This window comes from Aulonocara stuartgranti, assembly GCF_965226115.1.
Source record: "Aulonocara stuartgranti genome assembly, chromosome: 12".
NCBI lineage: Eukaryota > Metazoa > Chordata > Actinopteri > Cichliformes > Cichlidae > Aulonocara > Aulonocara stuartgranti.
In genome coordinates this window covers 19942477-19966134 of record NC_138948.1, presented here as the reverse complement: position 1 = coordinate 19966134, position 23658 = coordinate 19942477, and the positions used below count along the sequence as shown (strand labels likewise).

General features: G+C 40.6%; 2 protein-coding genes across 7 annotated transcripts in view; both read left to right on the top strand.

Annotated features, from left to right (window-relative positions):
* The window catches only part of sgsm1a (small G protein signaling modulator 1a), a 38655-nt gene extending 19796 nt beyond the window's left edge, over positions 1-18859 (top strand). Inside the window, exons 4-26 of one of the 5 annotated variants that reach the window (XM_082555428.1) lie at positions 610-772; positions 1061-1213; positions 1304-1371; positions 2149-2294; positions 5369-5506; positions 5848-5972; positions 6834-6901; positions 6985-7148; positions 7542-7677; positions 7762-7905; positions 8405-8534; positions 9011-9075; positions 9638-9783; positions 10198-10326; positions 10412-10594; positions 10813-10878; positions 11103-12164; positions 12258-12382; positions 14098-14180; positions 14320-14429; positions 14540-14636; positions 14975-15142; positions 17337-18859. In XM_082555428.1, the coding sequence (XP_082411554.1) occupies positions 610-772; positions 1061-1213; positions 1304-1371; positions 2149-2294; positions 5369-5506; positions 5848-5972; positions 6834-6901; positions 6985-7148; positions 7542-7677; positions 7762-7905; positions 8405-8534; positions 9011-9075; positions 9638-9783; positions 10198-10326; positions 10412-10594; positions 10813-10878; positions 11103-12164; positions 12258-12382; positions 14098-14180; positions 14320-14429; positions 14540-14636; positions 14975-15142; positions 17337-17425 (3758 nt within the window). In that variant the 3' untranslated portion in view covers positions 17426-18859. Of the gene's footprint in view, positions 1-609; positions 773-1060; positions 1214-1303; positions 1372-2148; positions 2295-3835; positions 4681-5368; positions 5507-5847; positions 5973-6833; positions 6902-6984; positions 7149-7541; positions 7678-7761; positions 7906-8404; positions 8535-9010; positions 9076-9637; positions 9784-10197; positions 10327-10411; positions 10595-10812; positions 10879-11039; positions 12165-12257; positions 12383-14097; positions 14181-14319; positions 14430-14539; positions 14637-14974; positions 15143-17336 lie in introns of those variants that run through there. The other 4 variants (XM_082555427.1, XM_082555429.1, XM_082555430.1 and 1 more) reach the window with 4 other exon arrangements.
* Positions 18860-19830: 971 nt separating this feature from the next.
* Positions 19831-23019, top strand: gatc (glutamyl-tRNA amidotransferase subunit C). 2 transcript variants are annotated; one of them, XM_082553651.1, is made up of 5 exons: positions 19834-20405; positions 21770-21820; positions 22295-22464; positions 22580-22683; positions 22847-23019. In XM_082553651.1, exons 1-5 carry the CDS (start codon positions 20214-20216, stop codon positions 22906-22908), a joined length of 579 nt encoding a protein of 192 aa, XP_082409777.1. In that variant the 5' UTR covers positions 19834-20213; the 3' UTR covers positions 22909-23019. The 2 variants fall into 2 exon arrangements, with proteins under 2 accessions (XP_082409778.1, XP_082409777.1); XM_082553652.1 differs by lacking the exon at positions 21770-21820 and having other exon boundaries at positions 19831-20405.
* Positions 23020-23658: the final 639 nt, after the last annotated feature.

Here is a 23658-nt window from a genome sequence, read left to right as displayed (position 1 = left end):
AAGGTGTTGAAGGTACTGTTAGTGCAATTAACTGCGCAACAAGCCACATTATTTGTCAGCTAACTGCTAGGCTGAATGAGAATGAATGATAAAAGCTACCCATAAGATAATATTTTGTGTTACCAAACACATTTCTGGGTGATGTCAAAATTGCATTAGTCATTGCCGATCAAAGTTGTGGTAATATTTAATGCAGCTGTAGGTAAAGTTACTCTTATGTGAAAGCTTTAGGTGCAGAGTATGCTGCCCATCCATCATAATCTGCCTGTGCGTCCATGTGACGTGTAAATAGCAAAGTATGTAAAACAACTTAACATGTGAGCTTTCTTTTTATATTTTTACTGTCCCGGCTGATTTAAAAATGCTAAAATAATATTTTCTGCTATTTAAAGTCAAATGAGTTTTGCTAACATAATAAAAAAAAATAACATTAAACTTAAAATTTTGTGCCACAGAAGCATTTTCTGCTTTACATTTTGCCCGTCTCTCTGTGGGGTTTGATGATTTTGTTGTTATGATGGATTCACGTGTCCTGTGTTGTTATGCTTTTCTGACATACCTTATTAATCAGTGTGCCCTAATAATGGCATCGTGCTTTTGTACACACAGCTGCAGTGGAGGCGTGTGTCCTTCATGGGCTGAAGCGGCGAGCGGCAGGCTTTCTACGTAGCAACAAGATCGCGGCACTCTTCACCAAGGTGGGGAAAAGCTTTCCCCCAGCTGAGGAGCTGTGCAGGAAGGCCCAGGAGCTCGAGCAGATCATTGAGACAAAGTGCGAGACGCACACATCACAGCTCATATCACACATCACAGCAGACTTCAAAGCTTGCACCAAAGCCTGTTTGTTGTTCCAGCGAAAGCACTGAAAACAAATGACTGTCTCTCTGAAGGGCTGGGGTTTATTTTTATGATGAAAAGCTTCTAAATAATTCATGTTTATAGGCATTTTTATTCATGAGTTACTTATGCCACTGTATTTGTTTTATGCAGATGGGGTTTTGCTTTAGGAGTTTTAAAAACACGTCTACTTCCTAAAATTATAACTCTTTCCCATCTGCAGACGAAGTCAAAGCTTGCAAAGTCAAGACAGCATTCGCAAGATGCCCCGACTGCCCAGCCTCAGCCCGCCTGTAGTCAAGAACCTGTGGATACGGACGGCTCTTTTTGAGAAGGTGCTAGACAAGATTGTCCTCTACCTGGTGGAGAACAGCAGGTAATTTGAGATGGGAAACAGCATCTTGTCCAAATGAGTTACAAGATTTCTGTCTTCCCGCATAATTCCCCTTTCATATTTGTCTTTCAGTAAATACTACGAAAAAGAGGCTGTTCTCATGGACCCTGTAGATGGACCCATCCTCGCATCTCTGTTGGGTAATTATACCAACAGTGGTGGTTTAATATCATTTACATGAAGATTTAAAATTATGACCTAGGGAAAAGTAGGCAGAACAAGGATGTTATGTTATCCTGCCCTTTTTTACAAGACCATTTCTTATATTTACTCATTGTCCAAGCAAGGAAACTGTTCTTTGCTCTTTATATTCTTTCAACTTGTCCTCGTGACCAAATGCTAAACTGCTGAGACGTTAACCTGTTGACATCTGCTGTGCAGCAACACAGGCATAGTCCCGCAGTTGTTTCCCACCAGTGAACAGTGAAAATTGTTTTCACTGGAGGCAGAAGTGCTCCCTGTCTCTATCAATATGCTTGCATGCTTGTCCCCTTATCCCCAACCAAGAGAGTCCAAGTATCAATCCAAGGGGCCTTGAACTGAATAACAAGACAGGACAGCAGCAAAAAAAAAAATGTTTCTGCCATTTTATTTTTGTTTTATTACTTTTTTTCAGTTGATTTTTGCTTGACAGGTCCGAGACAATATACACACTCTAGACAAGAAGGCTTGTATTGAGGGATTGCAAGGAACTTCATACTTTCCAGTGATAGATTAATAAATAGATTAATAAATTCAGTTCAGTCTTTCCCAGCAACTTGAGTCTGTTAATCGTATCAACAGGATCAGCTTTCTGGGATTTCCTTACCTGGATGATTGGACATGCATGAAGTCACTCTTCTGTCTTTTATTTATTACACAATGTGTTTAATGATTGATTTTCATAGAGATTGTTGCTTAACAAAACTGTTCAACAGTTGGACCTTGTGCATTGGAATACACAAAGATGAAGACAGCTGACCACTTCTGGACAGACCCGTCTGCTGACGAGTTAGTACAACGACATCGTATCCACGGTGGCCTCTGCAGGCAGGATTCTCCTACTAAGAGGCCCGCGCTGTGTGTAAGTGTTATTTGTTGTTTGTCATTTGTTGAGTCTCTGTGGACTATGATGTTTACAGATGACATTGTGATCCATGGTGAGAGTAGGGTTCAGGTGGAAGAGAGCTTGGAAAGGTGGAGGTATGCTCTGGAGAGAAGAACAATGAATGTCAGTAGAGGCGTGTGTGAGTGAGACAGTGAAGGTGGATGAGTTTAAATATCCAGGGACAACCATCCAAAGCAACTGACAATGGACCAGACAGGTGAAGAAGACAGTGGACAGAGGTGGAGTGGATGGAGACGAGTATCAGGAGTGATTTGTGACAAAAGTATGGTTTTCAGACGATAGCACTGACAAAGTCAGGGGGCTGAGCTGTAGGTGGTAGAGCTGAAGATGTTGAGATCCATCCTGGTCATGAGGACATCAGAGGGGTGTGCAGATTGAGCAGCTTAAAGACAAAGTTGAGAGCAAGGCTGAGATGGTGTTTACATGTGCAGAGGAGGAATGGTGGACAAACAGAAGTTGAATATCAAGCTTCCAGGCAGGAGGAAAACAGAAGATTTATGGATGGAGTGAAGGAGGACATATAGAGGGATCATCTGACAGAGGAGGATGTTAGGGATAGGGGGAGATGGAGGCAGGTGAGCTGCTGTGGTGCCCCCTAAAGAAACCAGACAAAATATTGTCAGGGAGTTAGGCTGTTTATTGCGATGACTCAGATCAGTGAAATTCATAAATTTATTTGATTTTGGGAATAGTGGGTTTAAATGATCTCTATAATCAGTATTATGGATTATCTGTATGGCCTTTTTTTTGCAGTATTGATAAGTATAGCTCCAGACCTCTGCACAGTAATTCAAACATGCTAAAACCAGTGGAGAGTAGAGAACATGGAGTGGTTTGTGGTCCAGTTCACTCAGTACTGAAATGCTTCTTGAGCCTTTGTTATGTATATGTCATGTATGAGATTTCCAGGTGTTTTTATCCTCTATTGTCAATCCAAGGAACGTATTTTCATGAACTCTTTCCATTTCCACTCCATCTATAAGCGTCTGCACTTGTGTATTTCTTTTACAGCTCCCAAAGAACATAAATGTAAGTTTTACTTAGATTTCATGATCATTTGTTCCTGTCAAACTACATTTTCTGCTGCAAATTTCTAAAGTAAACATATCCAAAACAATAAAAGCTGTATTTTTCAGCAGATGTGAAAGCAGAGTTAGTTTCAGGCTTCTTTTGTTTTTTCTCTGCACATGTATAGTGTCCATTTATGCTGAGATATGAGCTGATATTAGCTTCGGCAGACTATCAGTTCCGTCCCCTTCTGAGATGCTGTTTATCTGTCTGGAGGCCTCGCTAAGATTGCTGCAATGAGTGGAGCTCAGTGTGTCCCAGGAGAAAGAACAGAGTGTATTGCAGACAATCACATTTATTTAGTTGCCAAGTTAAGAGCGAACCAGGTCAACTTGGCCTGTCCTGTACGCCGCAGTGCTTACGGATGCGTTTGTGTGCTCCAAGTAGGGCTGGGCCATATTATACCGTTCACGGTAATACCGGTATAATGTTAGGCAACGATAGGAAAATGAAATATCGCGATAGAATGGGAGTAAAACGCGCATGCGCAGTGCCTTTGTTTTCATACGCACATGGCCGATTGTTGAGTGAAACAGATGAACCAGAATTGGTTTGTAAAAATGGTGCAACTTCAGTGATGTGGAACTGGTTTGGTGTTTGTCCGTCAGATACACGACAAAGCACATTTTTTTGCAGAACATGCAAGCGGCCGTCGGACTAAGATGCCCTTAAATCTGGGAGTAATCTGGGTCCTAAACTCCGTATACTTCCGGTCAAACAACACTGCAGCATCACTTAGAGTTAAAAACTGTCTAAATTCTTTCATCTTTAATAAAACGATCAGCATTGCTGCTTTACGAGGTGTAACTATAAAGTTTAACTTCCAGGCATCCATGAAAACAAAAGTTATTACATTTAACGGAGTTAGAAGTTAGCAGGAAGCTAGCGGAAGTTAGCTCGCTAGTTTCGCTAGTTACCTAAGCATGATATAGCATGTTCTGACAGAGATTTCTGAAAAAAATCAAACGTGCAGCTCTGCTATCACTTCCAACATAAATGAAGACAGGAAACTAAACAGCATTGACGTTTGTAGGGTTACTGAAGTTGGGCTAGCTGGTATATAATGATGTGCTACGTGATCGCTAGCGACACAGCTATGTTAGCATAACATAAACAGTGAAGCTGGAGGACGAACACTAACACTTTTCCACTTATAAAAGTTAACGTGAAGGTTCTTCATGGTTAGAGACAAATGCAATCGCATGGCAGGATACTGTAAACGGACCAAACTTCAGTCAGGAGAACAACTGAGATAATCCATCCACAATACGAGGTTAGTCATTAATATACTGCAACAACATGGGAATAGAGCAGCTGCCAGAGAATTCAACATTAATGAATCAATGGTACAGAAGTGGAGGAAGCAAGAAGAATGAGTTTAATAAAGTTTGATTTATCTGACTGCTTTGTTTCGCTTAATGTGCCTTATAATCCCGTGCACCTTATGGTCCGAAAAATGCGTACTGCACACTGCAGTTTAATGTTGCAAAGCACCTCTTTTTAACTTCAGTGGATATTATACATGGTTATGCTCAGGATATGTCAGCCCATTTCTACTGGAAATGCCTTTTGGTTAAACTTTCAGCAAGGAATTTGCATTTGCACTGTTACATTTTTATAAAGCTTTAATGTACATAAAAACCAGCTTCTTGTTTAAGTGAAAATAAATGGAAGGTTGTCTTTTTGCGCTAGTAATGTTGTGGAGTTGTATTTTGTCTCGCATCAATTATATCGTCGGTTATATCGTTATCGCAAATTTTCAAATATATATCGTGATAAATATTTTTGGCCATATCGCCCTGCTCTAGCTCCAAGCAAAATCAGACTGGTTTTTGACATCGGGAACGACTGAAACTGCATTGGTGCACATGAATGAATAAATGTAAGTCATGAGTTTTTGATCTGATTTTATATATTTTGTGTGTGTGTGTGTGTGTGTGTGTGTGTGTGTGTGTGTCTAGATCCAGAAGCGGCACTCCAGCAGCAGCATGGATGAGCGCCCCTCCCCCTCACCATCAGCTCGTGAATATGTGGAGTCGCTGCATCAGAACAACAGGGCGACACTACTGTTTGGCAAGAACAACGTGCTCGTACAACCGGTAACCGTCTCTGTTCACTTCAGCATTTATATAGCTGTGAGATAAAGTCTTTAAAACCTGACGTATATCCTGTTACATTGACGTCCTGGATAAAAGCTGCTCTACATATTATGTTGTCATCAAAGCGCTCTAGCAGATTTTTTTCTCACATCACTGTGATATAATGTGAATGCACACATCTTCCCTTCCTTCTTTTTTTTGTCTTTTTCACACAAAACTAATAAATGCTTTGCTTTTATGTGTTATCAGGGTAAACTGTGGATAAAATTTGCATTATTTATTACATTTATTTATTATTACCTACAAACATAACCTCAGTTGAATCCCTGTGGCTCTTTCAGAGGGACGATATGGAGGCTATTCCAGGTTACCTGTCTCTGCACCAGACTGCTGAACTCATGACACTAAAGTGGACGCCCAATCAGCTCATGAACGGCTCTGTGGGAGACTTGGAGTATGAACGCAGGTGCAAATTTACCTATCTGTAAAAATCATTATGTAAAATGTTGGAAATACTTTTATAATACCAACTTCTATAGTAACACATGCTTTAATATGTCATTATAATTATTTTAACTATAGTAACTATTATAAAAAAGCAATAATTTTGTATAGGTGTAGTTAAATAATTATAGATCTGTTTATAAAAACATATATATTAAAATAACATGAATCTGTGTATTAGACAGGCATATTTATTTATAGCATATATCTGTATTAGATTGTGAACAGATATATAAGATGAGCTGGGTAGGAATTAATACTCCTTTTCAAACAGGAAATGTTCAACATTTGGTTTGGTTTCTTTTCTCGTGTGAAGAGGATAACTTTCAATGACTTCATGTTTATTTGTTCTTCATGTGTATTAAAACTTGTTACTTATATATTTAAAAAAAAGATTTGATTGATTGATCTTAGCATGTAAATTGCCTCCACACAGACGTGTAAGCAGCACATTATTTCTTCTCCGCTGCGTTGTTTGTCTAACACTTGGCTGTTACTGAATAATGCAGTGTGTTTGTGCGCTGCTCAAGGGCTCACTGAATAAATGGTGCTGATCTGATGAGGCTGATATTCACACACCGGCATCCAGCAGATGGTTTATTGACTGAGACACTGTAAAAGACACCTGTCGAACTCGTAAATCATGTCATACCTGTGAGGTGTTTTCTCTCTCCAAATGAATTGATTGTTCCAACTACTTTTTTCTGGCAGCTGTAAAATAATGGATTTACATAAATATTTACAATGGGTTTGTGTGTCGCTGTTATCTAGTATTGTGGTTAGACTAGTCTGGGTCACAGCATTTTGTCTCCATATTTTTCAGCGTTTACTGGGACTATGCCATGACAATCCCTCTAGAGGAGATAGTTTATTTGCATTGTCATCAGCAAGGTGGGTGAAATTGTATCACTACTGTAACTCTGGGTTTGCAGGTTATTACTGTTGATCTGTTACATCTGCTGTTTACCTTGTAGTGGACAGTGGGGGGACGGCAGTGCTGGTCAGTCAAGACGGGATCCAAAGACCTCCACTTCGCTTCCCTAAAGGAGGTCATTTGCTCCAGTTCCTCTCCTGCCTTGAGAATGGCCTCCTTCCCCACGGCCAGCTTGATCCTCCACTCTGGTTGCAGAGGGGAAAGGTCAGCACGGAGGGCTCTCCCACAGCACGCATCATTTATTCTAGTGTTCTTCCACACAAAAGAGCTAGGGTGTGCTTCAGTCTCCTCTGATCAATAAATCAATAAAGAAAAGACATCTGGATGTGAAAGAAATGGATGCACAGCCTCTTTAAAGCATTGTGTGGAGAGATACTGGTGAAGGAGTGTGGATTAGTGTCTGCTTAGACCTTGAATGGCTTTGTTAATGTTTCTTTAACTGAACTGAAGAAAGAGAACCACCCACGCATGTTCAGCCACTATTAATAGGCTTAATCATACAGACACTAAACAGGTTCATCTTCACAGGGGTGGCTTTTCTGGGCTTTAGCGGTTCAGCATATTTGTCATTGCCATTAGTTATTTTTCTTGTTGCAGGGAAAGGTGTTTCCTAAGCTACGAAAGAGGGTTCCTCAGGGATCTGGATCCTCAGACTCGGTCTCCGATAAGGAGGAGGACGAGGCCACGGACTATGTCTTCCGAATCCTCTTTCCAAACAGTCAGTCAGAGTTTGGTGAGTCATCAGACATAAGCAGGGCCCAGGGGCTTCTCCCTGCCTTTGCATTTTGATAAAAATGTTGCCGATTGTTTGTTACAGTGACTGTAACTCATCCTCCCCGTCTGACTTCATCCCTGTCCTTCCAACCGATTGGAAAGTGCCCTACCAAAGCAGGGCCCCTGGTCGTACCCAGGCAGTCCTGCAGCTGTCCTGAAGAATCCCCCTCACTCACAGGAAGCAGCTGTAACACTGTCACACTTTGGCTCGTCTGTCCATCTGTCAGCTTTGCCTTGCTTTAATTCCTTGCGTCTAATATCCTCCTGCCCTGTCCTGTGCCTCAGGAAATGTTTATTGGTGTGCCGTGTCAATAAAGCCACAATGCTTCACACCTCTTTTACTGCACCACGACACAATAGCCTTTAATCAGGCGAACAGTGGACAACTAATCAAACATGGCAACCGAATTGAGAAAGGCGCTTGCTTAATTGAACTTCCTCCCTATATTAATGTAATCAAACACGATGGCTTCATTCCTCACGATTATCATAGTATCGTAAATGCTTCTGTTTGTGCGCCTTTTCTTTGCTCTTACAGGAATCGAGCATAAGCAGGTCACTAGTGATCAGCATAATTGTGTTTCAGCAAAAATATTGCAAAGTGCAAATATAACTGTTCTCGAAAGCCTCAGCAGTATGCTGCTCTAAAGGGATTATGATGGCACGTGTTTGTGTGCATGCTGCAGTGACTCCTCCAGATCTGATGGATCCGGGAGCTAAGATGTGGCATCCCACTCTCAGGAAGTCCTCGTGTTCCTCCTGCTCTCAGGGGAGCTTCTCTGAAGCGGCGACACCCAAGGGGTGCAACCATGAGAGGTGAGAGATAAAACACGCCCCAAGATAGACAGAGCTGTGTTACGACCGGGGAACTGTGAAGCTCCTGAAGGCTGCTGCGATTCACCTGACGCACCTGACAACCTCTGCAATACAGAGGAAACCGGGGATGGAAGCAAGATACAAGAACCCAGCAATTACCCAGAAGACAATTGTGTGACATTTACCTCAGTGAAATGAGAACGTGTTGGGAGAATTGGTGATAAGCTGTGCAGATAAAATGGTAGAGAGCTGTGGAAAGAAGACAGGCTGCTGGCTAATTTGTTCTATATGGCAGCATAACAGTTTATCATTTTATAAAAGGTCAGCCCCGACACAGTAATGAACTCTACATTAGATAGAGGATTATCATATATTCGAGAGAATATGAATTACCTGCACTTAATAATTGGTCTAATGATAGTGTATAGCTGTCTGTGTTTTCTCTGCATACTAATGTGGGTTGTGTCTTTCTGCAGGACTCCTCTGAAGCTGCTATGTGACAACATGAAGTATCAGATCATCTCCAGGGCATTTTATGGCTGTATGTAAATGCTTAATGCTGCAGTCACACTAGGGAAAAAGATGGTTGCATGACGATGTTGACTTCAATTTTTTCACATCTTTTGTGGGCGAATTTTGTGTTCGGTATGTCTATACATTACACAACAGGTTTGGATCTTACAATTCTGAATTTCATGTCGCTTTTTTGCATCGCACTCGGTGCGTAATGACCTTCACTCATAAATCAGCAGAAATCACAAATTCATATGAGAAAACTACTCACTGAATCAGTCTACGATTGTTAGGACACAGCTTGCCTCCTACGCGGTGACCTGTGCAATCACTTTGCAATTAAAAGCTGCAAGCTCAACCTCTGGGCATCGCCGCAAGTCTTTGCAGCCGGTCACTAACAGCAAAGAAACGAAATGCGTTCACCGGTCAACCACTGATTGTTCCTCATCACAGCGAGGTTGCCGTCCTATTTTTACTCTACTGTGACTGAGCCGTAGTGTATACCCTGAAAAATCCCTTCACATTCAATTTGAAAACATATTTTATGGCGTGCTTTAGCTTCTTCAATAACAAACTGCATTGTCAACCAGGGCTGGCATACTGCCGTCACCTTTCTACAGTGCGTACGCACCTCTCAGCTCTCGTAAATCACACCATTGTGGCGCCCGACGTGCCCTGTGCCGCCTCCGGAGGCCTCACCGCAGACGTGTGGCAGACTTTCCTCAAAGACTGCACAGTAAGCACCTCTGACATCCCCTTACTGCAACACAAACTTAATATTACCTTTTTTCTGTTCACACACACAAGCAGCATCCCCCATCACTCAGTCAGTCTTCATATTAATATCAATCCTCTCCTAAAAAGTGGTTCACACTATTAGTCTCTCGACAGTGTGCATGACAGGCGACTAATGGCTCTATAAATCTCAAACTTATTTTTAACATTGTTATATTTGCTGGAGTCAAAGAGAGTCTGAATTAAAAATAAAAGAATAGTTTATTAGCCAAGCACTGCAAACTGGATTGTTCTTAATAAACCAGTTGACACTGAAGTAACTTTCAGCACCAGCAGCCTGTGACCTGTGTGGTTTTGAAGCAGTGATGAACTATTTACATATGCAGTTAATCAACTGCCTGTCTTGTTTCTTTAGGCCTACAAGGAGCAGGAGCTGCTGCGCCTGGTGTACTTTGGTGGTGTGGAGCCATCACTGAGGAAAGAGGTGTGGCCTTTCCTGCTGGGTCATTACCAGTTTGGTATGTCAGAGGCTGAGAGAAAGGAGGTTTGTAGTTTCTATGCTTATGGTTTTGAACCAGAAGCCTTTTCCACCTAAACACTGATCCTTCATCCTTTACTTTTTCATGCAGGTGGATGATCAGGTCAGAGTGTGCTACCAGCAGACCATGGGGGAGTGGCTCAGCTGTGAGGAGATTGTCCGCCAGCGAGAGAAGGAGCAGCACGCTGCGGCTTTGGCGAAGTGCTCCTCAGGTGCAAGCATGGACAGTTACAGTCAGAAGATTAAGCATCACGATTCAACTGTGAGCAATGAGGTAAAACAGCAACGCGTACACATGCAGACTCAAAGGAAAAACACAGTAACCTTCGGTGTAGACCAGTGTATGTTGTGACCAAAACTAGTAATTCATCCAGGTACAATGACAGAGAAGATGGAGAATTAAACATTAATGCCAATTTTACACTTTGGAGCTTGAATTGTGCTTTTTTTATACTCTTTTTCCCACACATGCCTTTTATTCTCTGATCACAGTCCTCCCAGAGCTCAGACAGGCAGAGTTTGGCTCGCCTGCAGAGTGATTCCAGCAGCAGCACACAGGTATCACAAACTCAGCAATATTTGGATGTCAAATTAGTCTTTTGGTCTTTTAAAGATGGTGAAGATAATGTTGCATTTCTATCATCCATTTCTGTCGCTCTGTCCGTTTGATCTCAGCATTTTGAACCAAAACTCCTCACTGCTACCTTCTCTCCTGCTAGTTCTTTACATCCTCCCAACCCTTCCCCTGGAGTAGCCTGCTTCCCTTTGGCTTGTTCTTTCAGGTGTTTGAGTCTGTAGAGGAGGTGGACCAGATTGAGATGGAGCCCAAGAATGGAGAAACCAAACAGGTGCCTAAGCTGCCCAACGGAGCTCTGCAGAACGGGACGAGCTCTCCTGACTCTGGACATCCTTCCTCTCGCAACTTCTCCATCACCTCTGGCCTGTCGGACGGCTCCTTCAGCACAGAGGACAGCGCTGCACAAGATACAACCCCAAGACCTGCAGCTGTCCCTCAGGCATCACAGAGCTCTGTCAAGCCTGCAGGAGGAGAGAGCGAAGGTCAGTCATTGGAAAAGGACGGCCAGGTGCAAGGTGAAGTGAAGGACAAAAGGGTGGAGAAAGAGAAAGCCTCCGATGTGACCAAAACTTCAAAACATGCTGCAGAAACAGGTGATAAAATAGACACGAAAAAGACGAGTTTAAAGCCTGAAATGAAAGATAATATCGAGGAGTCACAAGCTGTTAAAGCAGCGGGGACAAAGCTTGAAGATAAAAGCCTCGATAGGAACATTAAAGGTAACCAATCTTTAGAGACACTAGAAGCGGCAAAAGCATTGAAACCCGAAGAAGCGAATGTGGAAAAGATGGAGGAAGTGGACGAATCAAAGACGAGTAAAGAGGTTTTAGTGACAGGAGGGAAAGAGAAAATATTCAAAGGTCCCGGGGCTCCTGAAGTGGAAAATCTCACTCTCTCAGCAGACACCAGAGTGGTGAAAGCAAGAGAAGCCTACAGTGCCACTCAGAAAGATGAGCCTCACATCATGACTGAGTCAGATGAGTCTCCCTCAGCCATAGAAATGGAGGAGATCCCCAAAGCCAAAGTTTCCATGGTGCCTTGGAGCAGGAAAGGACATTGTGAAACCTCGTCTTCCTCTGAGAACTCGCCCCCTCACGTAGAGCTCAGGCAGAAGGAGGAACAAAGAAAGCTCAGTCCAGAGGGCACAGAGTCCAACCTGTCGGAGCCGGAGATGGAGAGCCTTTACCCTCCCTTTGACTCTCTGGCTGCATCTGAAAACACAAAGAACCAAGTGACCTCTCAAGTGTCAACTGGGAGTCCTTTCTCTGTATGACAATATGATATGAAATTAATTTACATTAAATAAACTCAAATGACCGTAACTATGTTTTAAACATAAGTATCATTTCATCTATTTCAGCAAGAACTTTTGGACCTGTATACACTGAATCTGCACCGCATTGAAAAGGACGTCCAGCGCTGTGATAGAAACTACTGGTACTTTACTCCTGCCAACCTGGAGAAACTACGCAACATCATGTGCAGGTAAAACACCGAGAGCAACACTCAAGGGTAATAAAAGGAAAATGGAAAGGAAACGTGAGTTTCTCGTCATTATTGGCTGTTAAGATTTGACAAAATCTTGAAAAAAGTGATGTCATTCGTTAAGCATTTTACTCCTGAAGAGAGCTCTTGCGGTGAAAAAGATATAGAAGAAGAATGGAGGATTTGTCTCTGTTTAGGCTTAAATAAACTACATAAATGCTCTATAAACGTCATATATATAACTGTGATCATATTTAAACACCGTGAAAAGATGAACACCAATAAGACAAAGCAGTGGGCAGTTCTTTTTTTCAAGAGCTGAATGACTCACTCAGATTCAATTGAGAGCTTCCTTTGTCAATTTTCCGACACAATAACGCTACGAAGCCAGGAATACAAGTGATCACAACACTAAGATGTAACCCAAGGAAAGAAAATCCAACAGTGCAGCAGAAATGACTTTGATCTGAAATGTTTTTATAGCCAGTTGAGCTAACAGGCTACACATTCTTTCTCTCTCTCCAGTTGCATTTTCTAGTTTTTATGTCTGCTTCTATTGTACATGCCTAACTTTTTTTTTTTTCTTGTAACTAGTTGAAAATAAGAAAACACACAAAAAAGACGTTTTCTTAAACAGCAGATTACGTCTTTATTTTCTTTATGCCTTCACTCACGATGAGCCACTCATCTACACCTTTCTAAGCCCTTCTTATACAAAATATATATATATATATATATATATATATATATATATATATATATATATATATATATATATATATATATATATATATATATATATATATATATATATATATATACAGTTTTAGCAGCCCTAATTACAAAGAATAACACGTTTTGGAGAAAGAACATACAGTACTGTGCGAAAGTCTTGAGTCACACATCATTTCTTTATATTTTGCTCCAAAGAAGCCAGAACTTTTTTTTGAGCAACAGTTAAATATTTTTGTGTTTTGGGGGTTTTTTTCTATGTTTTTTTTTTTATTTTTTCTTTACTCGTTAAGATCCTTAACACTAACCTAATATCAATCAATACATGCAGAGGAGGTCAGGAGAGAGGTAGAACAATGAGTGTCTACAGCCTTCTGTAAAACAAGGTAGAAGGGCTTTTCATAGTTGGGCCAGTGGTGCTGGAATTATGAAATTATGAAAAACTGATGGAATCATGATCACAGAAAAGTACCATCAGTTTGTAATTCACCAAAAAAATACCAACTGGAAAGTATTTGATTTGCAGTGGCTTCATTTTTCATCATGACAGTGATCCGAAGCATACTGAATATGAGCATACTGAAAACAGAATAAAAGGCAGCAAACATCCAAAGAAAAGCTTGAATGTCTTCTAAGAAGCCTGGAGAACTATTCCTGAAAACTACTTTAAAAATTACAACACAGGTTGCCTAAGAGAGTTCAGGCTATGCTGAAGAATAATGCTGTCCAGCGAGCTTGTAAGAACTGTGCAAACCCTGTTTTTATTCCATATGCTGTATTTCCACATTTCAATAAATCTCCGCCTTTTCCCCAATTTCCGAGAAAAATATATGATCAAGTCTTTTGCAGAGTAGTTGTCCTAAAAACGGTGATTATTATATGTTACAACTTGAGTGTGGAAACAGCTGTTGACATTAGTGCAGCTCAGAGAGAAAAGCAGCCAAGTGGAGTCAAGTTCACTTCTCTTGGTTGTATATTCACAGCTATATCTGGAGGCACCTTGACATCGGTTACGTGCAGGGAATGTGCGACCTGCTGGCTCCACTTCTAGTCATTCTGGATGATGGTGAGTCAACACACTGAGTCATTATTTATTTTCCCTCCTCTTTGACACTTGGTGTATTTTTACAGTATTTGATGTAACAGCAGAGAAGAGTTTGCCCACTCGATTTTTTCACTCCCGCTTCCTCTCTCTGTCCTGTCAGAGGCCATGGCTTTCAGCTGTTTCACTGAACTCATGAAGAGAATGAATCAAAACTTTCCACACGGAGGAGCTATGGACACTCACTTTGCAAACATGCGCTCACTAATCCAGGTCACACAGCATCTACAAACCCCCATTTCTTCTTCACGTTTTTCTCACACAATTGCTGTCTTAATTTTATTTATAATTATTTAATTTACTTTGACCGTCTCTCGGTATAGATCCTGGATTGTGAGCTGTTTGAGCTAATGCACCAGAATGGAGACTACACCCACTTCTATTTCTGCTACCGCTGGTTTCTCCTAGACTTCAAGCGAGGTAAAGTGACAGCATAGCCTGACACAGTTTGCACCAATTAGAGAAGATTCCTCTCTTTAAGCCTTGCTTGTGGATAAAATACCAAACAATCTGCCAGCTTGTTAGCAGCAGATTCAGCTGGAGGAGATTTTGCATGAATGATCGTTAAATGTTCTGGATTTACGATTCACAGTACTTTAGAATGAGGGTTTGCCCTAGTTTAGCCGTACTTTCTATTATCGTATTTGCTGTATCTGTATCGTCTCCTCTATCCACTGAAAGCTCCACGAACTCACCTCCCACCCAAACCTCCGAACGCCGCTGCAGTTCAGCTTTTGTTTGGGCGCTTTGTCTTGCAGAGCTGGTCTATGATGACGTGTTTGCAGTCTGGGAAACCATCTGGGCAGCAAAGCATGTCTCTTCCAGTCACTTTGTCCTCTTCATTGCACTGGCGCTGGTGGAGGTGTACAGGGACATCATCCTGGAGAATAACATGGACTTCACTGACATCATTAAGTTCTTCAACGGTAAAGCCTTGAAGCTGAAGTTCACATATACATTACTGTGCAAGACTATTTGGCACAATAAAACAAGAACAAGTTTCAAAACCAACATTAATCTAGTAACTATCTGGTTTAATGAGGTTTTATATTAACATTATGCTACTCTGATTACATTACTCTGTTTTGCCTTGTTCTAATACTGCAGATAGATTTTTTTTTTTTATCCTCCAGACAGTGAAACTTCCATTTCTGTCAGTGTAAAGACATTAAATTAAACATTTAATCCCTGAGATGTCTTAATATATGAAAAAGAACTCCAATTTCAACATTTAGTGTTTCTACATGATAAATGTGTAAAATTACAGAAAAGCCTCCAGTAGCTTATTTCCCAGCCTGTCCTATAATTATGAAATATAAAGTTTTTATTGTCATCAGCCCATCGGGCACGCAGTCATTGCAGTCTGGACATCCAACTCTCTGAACTCAATAACTCGAAGCATCGTAGGATTTTCAAATTGGTACCATAGCCATACCTTGCATTTCATGAAAATCAAGGAGTAGAAAATTTATGCCTTCCTTCACATTTTCCAGAACCGTCCAGTCGACCAAATTTAAGTCTTTGCTGGGCCAATTCTGGCCCTCTAGCCTTAAAAGTGTGCATGTTAGTCCCCATAGGGAAATAGTTCCTCTGCATTTAACCCATTCACCCAGTGAAGCAGTGGGCAGCTGCCAGTGCAGCGCCCGGGGAGCAGTGTGTAGGGACGGTACCTTGCTCAGGGGTACCTCAGGGTAGCCGTTCAGTGGAGTCGAACCCCCGACCTTCCGATCATGGGGCTACCACTCTACCTACTGAGCTATCCCTGCCCCTTATGTTTGATATTTTACTTATTAAAGTTAATCTATTTGTTATTGTATTACTATTCAGCCTGTATACTACAGCAGATTAATTTTAGCTCTGTATCTTAAAGACACTGAAGAAGCAGCTACAATATAGAGATCACCATTTTAACAGTCTGACTCATACAATAGATTAGATGTTGTAATATTGCAGCCTCTCCCATCCAGTTTTCAAAAACCTGTTTGTCTCATGCTCATGTTTTAACAGGAGAGTTTCTTGTGAGACTCAACCTTTTCACCCCTCCAGGTCCCTGTATCAGGACCAGGCAGTATTTGAAACCACGCATCATTTTTCGAGGGTTGCCAAGCGTGATATTCAGTGAATGAGCTTCAGATTGCTGCTTTGACTAAAATAGCTGTAGCATGTTTTTGCTCCATTTCTGTGGAGCAGGACATTCAGGCAGGCGATGAACTTACACTCAGCCCAAAATCCCAGTGACAGCAGCTGATTCCAGTGCCAGCACACATCAACTGATGCTACAGCTGATATCTCCTTTTACACATTCAAATGGCAAATCAAATATATGCACTGTTATTGAGATTGTTGCACACTGCCTACAGTTACTGTTGCAGCCCTCCTCTACCTGAGATTGTCTTTTACATATTATGTTTGACTTAATCAGTGCTTTGTCCTTGATGCCTGCTCTGTTCTGTGCCTGCTGGGCTTTCACTGCCCTCAGACTGTCCATGTACATTCATGCAAGGGCAGTAAGTCCCACAACAGAGCAACACTGCTCAATATAAACTTCTGCAGCTAAAACAGTGAATCTTGAGACTGGATTGCTCCCTCTTGAGGTTTAAAACATTATTTACTGACAGTAAATAATTTACAACTCCTACTCTGGCTCACTAAAGATTCATATTGTATTTCAAAACGCTCCCACAGATTTGTCTTATCCACAGAGAGCAAGGCTGGCATCGTGCCCTCGTAGTTTTGTAGGTGTTGCTGACATATTTTCAGGTGAAAATTTAATTTAAAAAAAATATATATAGCCAGGGTTAAGGAGGAGTGAGGCTCATTTTCAGGTACAAATTGCTTTAGACTGAATTATGAGCAGCTGAATACAATTATGTAAATGAGTCAGAGATATTATTTGCTTGCCAGCATGAACTTACAATGTCATGTCCACAAAAACTTTTAATTAGAGCATGAAATGCAGAGTGTGTTATGGATGACTGCGAGTGTAAAGTCTGTGTAAACAGTTTTCTGAGCATGTTTTCAAAAAGTTACAATATCACGGATACAGACAGTTACAGAGACGATCTGTGCAATCTTGCACGGGTAAAAATGTTCAAGCTGTTGTTTGTTTGTGCCTTTCAGAAATGGCGGAGCGTCACAACATCAAGCAGATTTTGACCCTGGCCAGAGATCTTGTGTGCAAGGTGCAGATGCTGATAGAGAACAAGTGATTGTGCTGTTTGTCTTCTTTTCCTTCCGAGCAAAGTGTGACCGGCTGTAGCAGCACAAGAGAAGAACGCACGCTCTCACACATACATGAAGCCTTTACAATCATTTTGCTGCTATGAGCCTTACTGACTATATCCTTATATGTTATTCGATGTTGTTTGTGTTGTCAGCAGGTGTGTGAGAATATTACGCTTAACATTTGTCAGTACGTTGAAGTGAAAACAAATGTAAAGCTGTTTAATTTCCAAATATTTCTTTTTTTTCTCAGAAATCCCTCAAGTGTCAACTTTAGTCCGAGTGCACTTAATATTTTCAGATAAAGATGGTTTTAGCTGCACACTTCAAACCAAAAAGCAGAACTGAATTCAACCAGAGACTATATTTATGGGAAAAATACATTGTGATAATAGTTTATATTGATTATTTTTCATCTACAAGATAGAGCTATTAAAGAGATACAGTTATCCTCTTATTCTAACGAAGGAAAGAATGTCTGCAGACTTTTAATATGCTTTACACCCTAAAGCAAAAGTAATTTTTACAGACTGATTCAGGACACTGGCTTGGAGCCCAAAATGTAACCCAGTCCAGTTACGTTTCACACACAGTGTTCAGGATAATTCAGCTTTTAACACCACGTTATTGGTTTAGCCAACGGTGTTTCCAGTGTTCTTGAACTGCCTCGTCTGCCAAATAGTATGTCTTTATTTGTTATGTGTGTTAACTGTGGTGTACCGGGAGAAGAAAACGTGTTTGAATTATTGGAAATAAATTATCTTGTAAAATCATAATCTGACATTTATGTTACCAATTGATGTCTTAGCGGAGATTCGTGTAAAGAAACAAGCTTGGATTGATTAACTTCTTTTTTTTTTCATTATCCAGTGAACCAAGTGTGAACTTTTAAATTGTGATTACTCATCTTGATTTTTTTTTCCTTGTGTTGTCCTGTATTGTCCGGTGCCTGTTTTAAATGTTAATTTTAGCTGAAAAGCGGAGATCATATGATTATTCAGTGTGAGGATGGTTTAAGCAGAGAGCTGAGAATGAAAGTTACCGTATGGCAGATTTTTAAAAGTGCATTTTTTTGTTTTTTGGCAGATTCGACAGACGTATACTCATCATTTAAAGCCTAAAACTTTCAAGTGTTGTTTCAAGGGTGTGGTGGGATGAGCTGCATTTAATCTTGGTGTTTCTTTGTGAATGCTAAATGCTGTCAGAAAGCCTGTTTTAATTTATTGTAACATTTATGCCAAAGTATTTATTTATTCATTCATCCATTTCTTTCTTTCGGATGCTGCTTTGTTTGTAAATCGGATATTTTTATTTTGTGGCCAGTTCTAAATGTGTATTGTAAAACAATCAAATTCTATACTTAGGTCATATATACAATATATTAAATGGTATATGTTCTAATAATAAAAAATAAAATGGAATCATTATTTTTCCATAATTGTAATGTGCATTTTACTAAATATAATCAAAGTGAAGGGGGCTGATTAGGCAGAAATACCAACAGGGCTCTGTTCATTAGTAAGAAAACAAAAATCAAGATTCAGGAAGTCATGTGAAAAAGAAATTACCCCTTAAATTGTTTTATGTATCAGGACTTAATAAAATAAAAACTAAATGCACCCAGAAGACTTCTGGAGGTTTCTTCAACTCCTCCAAACAAGTGATAGATGTTCAGTCCTTTTGTTACATTGCACAGTTGCATTGAATTTGCTGGGACGATGACTCTTGGTGAAGACAACAACTTTCTCACTATAGAATGACTGACTTCAAACTGCTTTATAACCCTTCCCAGACTGATTTAACTGATTTCCCAGATCAACATTTGCTGCTTGGTATTATGTTAACACACTTAAATGCTCCAAACTGCCAAAGCTTCTTCTTTTACAGAGGTGCTCACACTTTCCGATTTGCATTTGATTGGCTAATAATGAATCAGTGTGTAATATGTCATCTTGTGACTTAGATAACTTTAGAACTTATTAAGGATTCAATTAAGTTTTCATTACTCCCTGATACTAAAACCCTTAAAAATGAAAGAAAGTGTACTTTCACTTCACATGAAAGTTTTTACAAATGAAAGAGCTCTTTTTTTTTCCTGAGGGTGTGACATTTGTGGTGGTGACTAAATTGTGACTTATTTTGTCAAGAGACTCTATACAGATTTTAAAGTCAAGAATTACACCTTAGTGGAAATCAGCTTCATTGCATTCATTTTTTAAAGCGAGCTTCTCAGCGCGTTTGCCCCCTTACAGGATAAAGAACGCCGCTATTATGCCAGCAGGGTCGTTATGTATTTTGAGTACTTTGAAAACAAAAACTGACGCCCGAACAGGGACTTGAACCCTGGACCCTCAGATTAAAAGTCTGATGCTCTACCGACTGAGCTATCCGGGCGCTCGATGCGAAGACACACGGCTGTCGCAAGCTAACTCAAAATTATACTGAGGTCTAATACGTTTTCGTATTTTAAAATTGTTATAATTTAAGCCTTGCATCTATTAAGCTGTGTTATACGTGTAACAGGCTTAAAACCCTCATTCCTTATAAACTAAAGAAAATAAGTGTGGCGGTGCCAACAAGGAAGTACGTTCAGATTTCAAACTCTCGCTTCCTCTCGTTTTTCCTGCTAGCTACAGCAGGTCCTTGGCTAGCTATAGCATGTGAAGCTAGGTTATCCTGGAGCTTACCTTCCTAGTGAAAGTAGACTAGAAGTGAAATGCTTAATTTTTCTACTACATCTTAGACATAGCTGACTGGCAGCTAGCTGTGTTGAAAATGTCCGTGTTTAGCCTCGCTGCTTCGCGTACATTCCGTGGCGTGTCGGTAAAAATCCCTCGGATGTTATTTAGCCTGCTACCCAATGATGGATACTCAATAACAATCCTAAACAGCAAGAGAATCAGCTGGCCGCAGAGCCACAGCGCAAATACAACGCGTCTGCTCAGCTCTGAACCACTTAACCAGAAGGTACAGTACATGTGTCACAAGTAAAAGTCCTGATTAAGTGCAACGCATTAGCATTAAAACGTGGCTGAAGTGAAGTGTTAGAGAAGGGCTCTGGGTTAGCCCCTCTAATTGAGACATGCCGATTAAAACTTAAGCGTGGTTTTTGACGATATATCTGATAATTTCAACATTTATGTGCGAAGTCTGCAGGAAAGCTACCGCTGTTTGGTGGCGCAGTCAATATGAGAGGTCAGAGGTCACAAAGTTTGAAAGTTGCACAGTATTTTAAGCTCTTTAGATCCAGAGATCTTTTCTTTGCGATGTGATTTTAATTTCTCCTAGCTATTTGGGATTAGTTGGACCTGATAACTATAAACTAAAATTCCTGTTGGACCAGAAAGTTGTTAGTTACAGTTTGTTTGTATTTTATCCCCTCACATGGGGATAATGAGCATATTTTGTAGTATAACACAATAAAGTCCACATTGCTTGACAAAGTATAAAACACCACTAATCAAAATGAACTGTCTTCTTCTTTCTGCTGCTCCCTTTTTGGCAGTTCATCTCCCTCCATCTCACCTTATCCTTCGCATCCTCCTCTATCACACCAAACCTCTGTATGTTCTCTTTCGGTGTATATGTGAACCTTCTCTGTAGTCTTACCCTTTGTGTCCTGTGTCCAGTTTATCCACTATCTCTTCTCTGTACATGTCCAAACCATCTCAGAATTGCATCTCTGACTTGGTCTCCAAACTGCTCAACCTCAGCTGTTCTCATTTCTAATCCTGCCCATCCTGGTCCAAACATAATCTTAACATCATCTACTCTGCTACCTCCAGCTTGAGCTCCTGACTTTTTGTCAGTGCCAACGTCTACAAACCATACATCACAGCAGCTTCCCTTTCACTCTTGCTGCTGTCCTGTCACAAATTACCCCTGACACTCGTCTCCACCCACTTCACCCGGCCTGCACTCTCTTCTTCACCTGCCACTTGTGCACTGTCCGTTGTTTTGGTTGACCCCAGGTGTTTAAACACATCTACCTTCACTACCTCTGCTTCTTGCAGCTTCACTGGTACACCTGTCTCCCTCTCATTTACACACAGAAAATTCTAAATGTAGTGTCTTCATATGAGGAGGGTCACAGGGTCTGCCTTGCCTTTTCATACTAAAAGTAACTAATAACTAGAGATGTCAACATAAATATTAAAAATGTAACATTTACCCCTGAAAGTGGGGGTATAAAGTACAGTTATCTCAGAAACTACTTTACTACAGAATTTGAGTAAATATACTTAGTTTTTGCTACCCTCACTATATCCAATATAGCAGCATCTTCTATTGAACAGTGGCTCAATCTTGTTACCAGGTTGTCTCTTCTACAGATACCAAAGGTGGCAACATGGGAACCAGTACCAGAGGAACAGCTTCCTCCGGTAATCCCCTTAACACAGCACGGCACAGCATAGTACAGTCATGACTGAATGTCTGGAAATCCACAGTAGATGTTAGATATTTAGCTGACAGATTTCAGTCATTCATCTTTAGGCCATTACTGGCCATTGAACACCTTCCTAATGTCAGTTTAGTTGATAGTGGGCAGATCCCACAATTTTTTTTTTTCAGTGAGTTATTTGTTGCCATGAGGCTTTAGGGTTTTGTATGACATCAAAACAATGTCATACAAAATTAGCTTGGATATGATAAAGCTGTGTAGCAGTGACAGACAGCTAAACTCTTCAAAGAGGAAAATAACTTGATGAAAAAAATTTGGTCATTATAAAGTTGGCTGAGAATAAATGATTGAGGACTTTATTCAGTGATTATGTAGAGTACTGGGCATAGTTTAGTGATGGTTGAAGTAAGCTGTCACCCATACATTTCTAAGCAATACACCATTTATCTAACAGCCTGCCCATATTCCTGCTGACCTGGTGGACAAACTGGAGCGACTGGCTTTGGTGGATTTTCGCACCAAACAGGGACTGGCCTGTTTGGAAAAAGCCATACGGTTTGCAGACCAGCTTCATGTCGTTGACACAACAGGGGTTGAACCGATGGATTCAGTTTTGGAGGACAGGTATGGCTGGGGTTGATGTCAGGTATGCACCTGTCAATAAATTAATGGCTGTGTTCACTTGCACGTATTAGCTTCAATGCTGATTAAAGATTGGGTTTTATCCCTGCACAATCAGGGTTTTGTACCTGAGGGAGGATGCTGTGATGGAGGGTGACTGTGCTGAAAAACTGCTTCAGCTCTCAAAAAGCACAGTTGAAGAATATTTTGTGGCACCACCAGGTAATAAAAACCCAAATTTCTTGTGGTTCTGTCAATTAGTGTTGATTTAAAAATGGTATGACTGGATTAATGAGTAGAGAAATTAATAAAATTACCCAATATGTTATGTTATTCATTGTGTACCTGCAGGGGTCTTTAACTATTGCTTGTTTTCTTACCACAGGAAATATTCCTCTACCTAAGGGGGAGGAGAGGACTGCCATGCTGAAAAACTCAGAGTTTTGATGTGTATGAAGTTGAGGCCAGCTTGCCTTCATAGCTACAGTCATAAACACGGTGTGATGTGTGTGTTTTCACATTTTTTTCTGCAACAGGAAAATAAAAAAACTTGTACAAGTTGTGTTTCTCACTTTCATTTGCCGCCCATGTTTTGTTTAGTTTCAGTATCGTTTTATGGAAATAGTGAGTGGACGGTTTATTTACAGCCTCTATGAGGACACTGAGGTCAAAGGTAGTACATTATTTTGATCTGCAGTGAATAAAATGAACTGTGCTTAAGTACAGTTTGAGATTCTTGTAGTTGAATATTTTTGTTTTGTGTGTAATTAATTCTTAATTCCAGTACATTTACTGGGAAGTTCTAAATACTTTACATATTAAGATTTGCATGTATTCAAACTTTTTTGTAACTGTTTAGAAACTGTTGTGTGTTTCTTCTCCCTGTGATTAAAGCTGTCATGATTTTTATTCTAGGTCATTAGTGTTAAATATAATTTGGCTCATGGGCCACATAAAGCCCAGTTTCCTCTCATCTGGGCCACACCAGTGAACCTAATGTATAATAACCTGTATGCAAAGCCATTCAGTGGACCAAACTGAACCACCTGCTGGGTGGTCCTGACCCTTTGGCCACATGTTTGATACCCCTGCTTTTGAAAGAGCAATATACAAACCCCCACTGGCCATTTAATTAGGTATGCCTTTTCAACTACTCATTGAGGCAATCATCCAGCAAAACTGCATTAACTATAAATT

Excerpts from the sequence above, each read along its gene's own strand:
- gatc (XM_082553651.1), top strand. The coding sequence starts at position 20,214 with ATGTCCGTGTTTAGCCTCGCTGCTTCGCGTACATTCCGTGGCGTGTCG. Across the intron at positions 21,821-22,294 it reads CAGAGGAACAGCTTCCTCCG|CCTGCCCATATTCCTGCTGA; the intron begins GTAATCCCCTTA and ends TTTATCTAACAG. Across the intron at positions 22,465-22,579 it reads GATTCAGTTTTGGAGGACAG|GGTTTTGTACCTGAGGGAGG; the intron begins GTATGGCTGGGG and ends CTGCACAATCAG.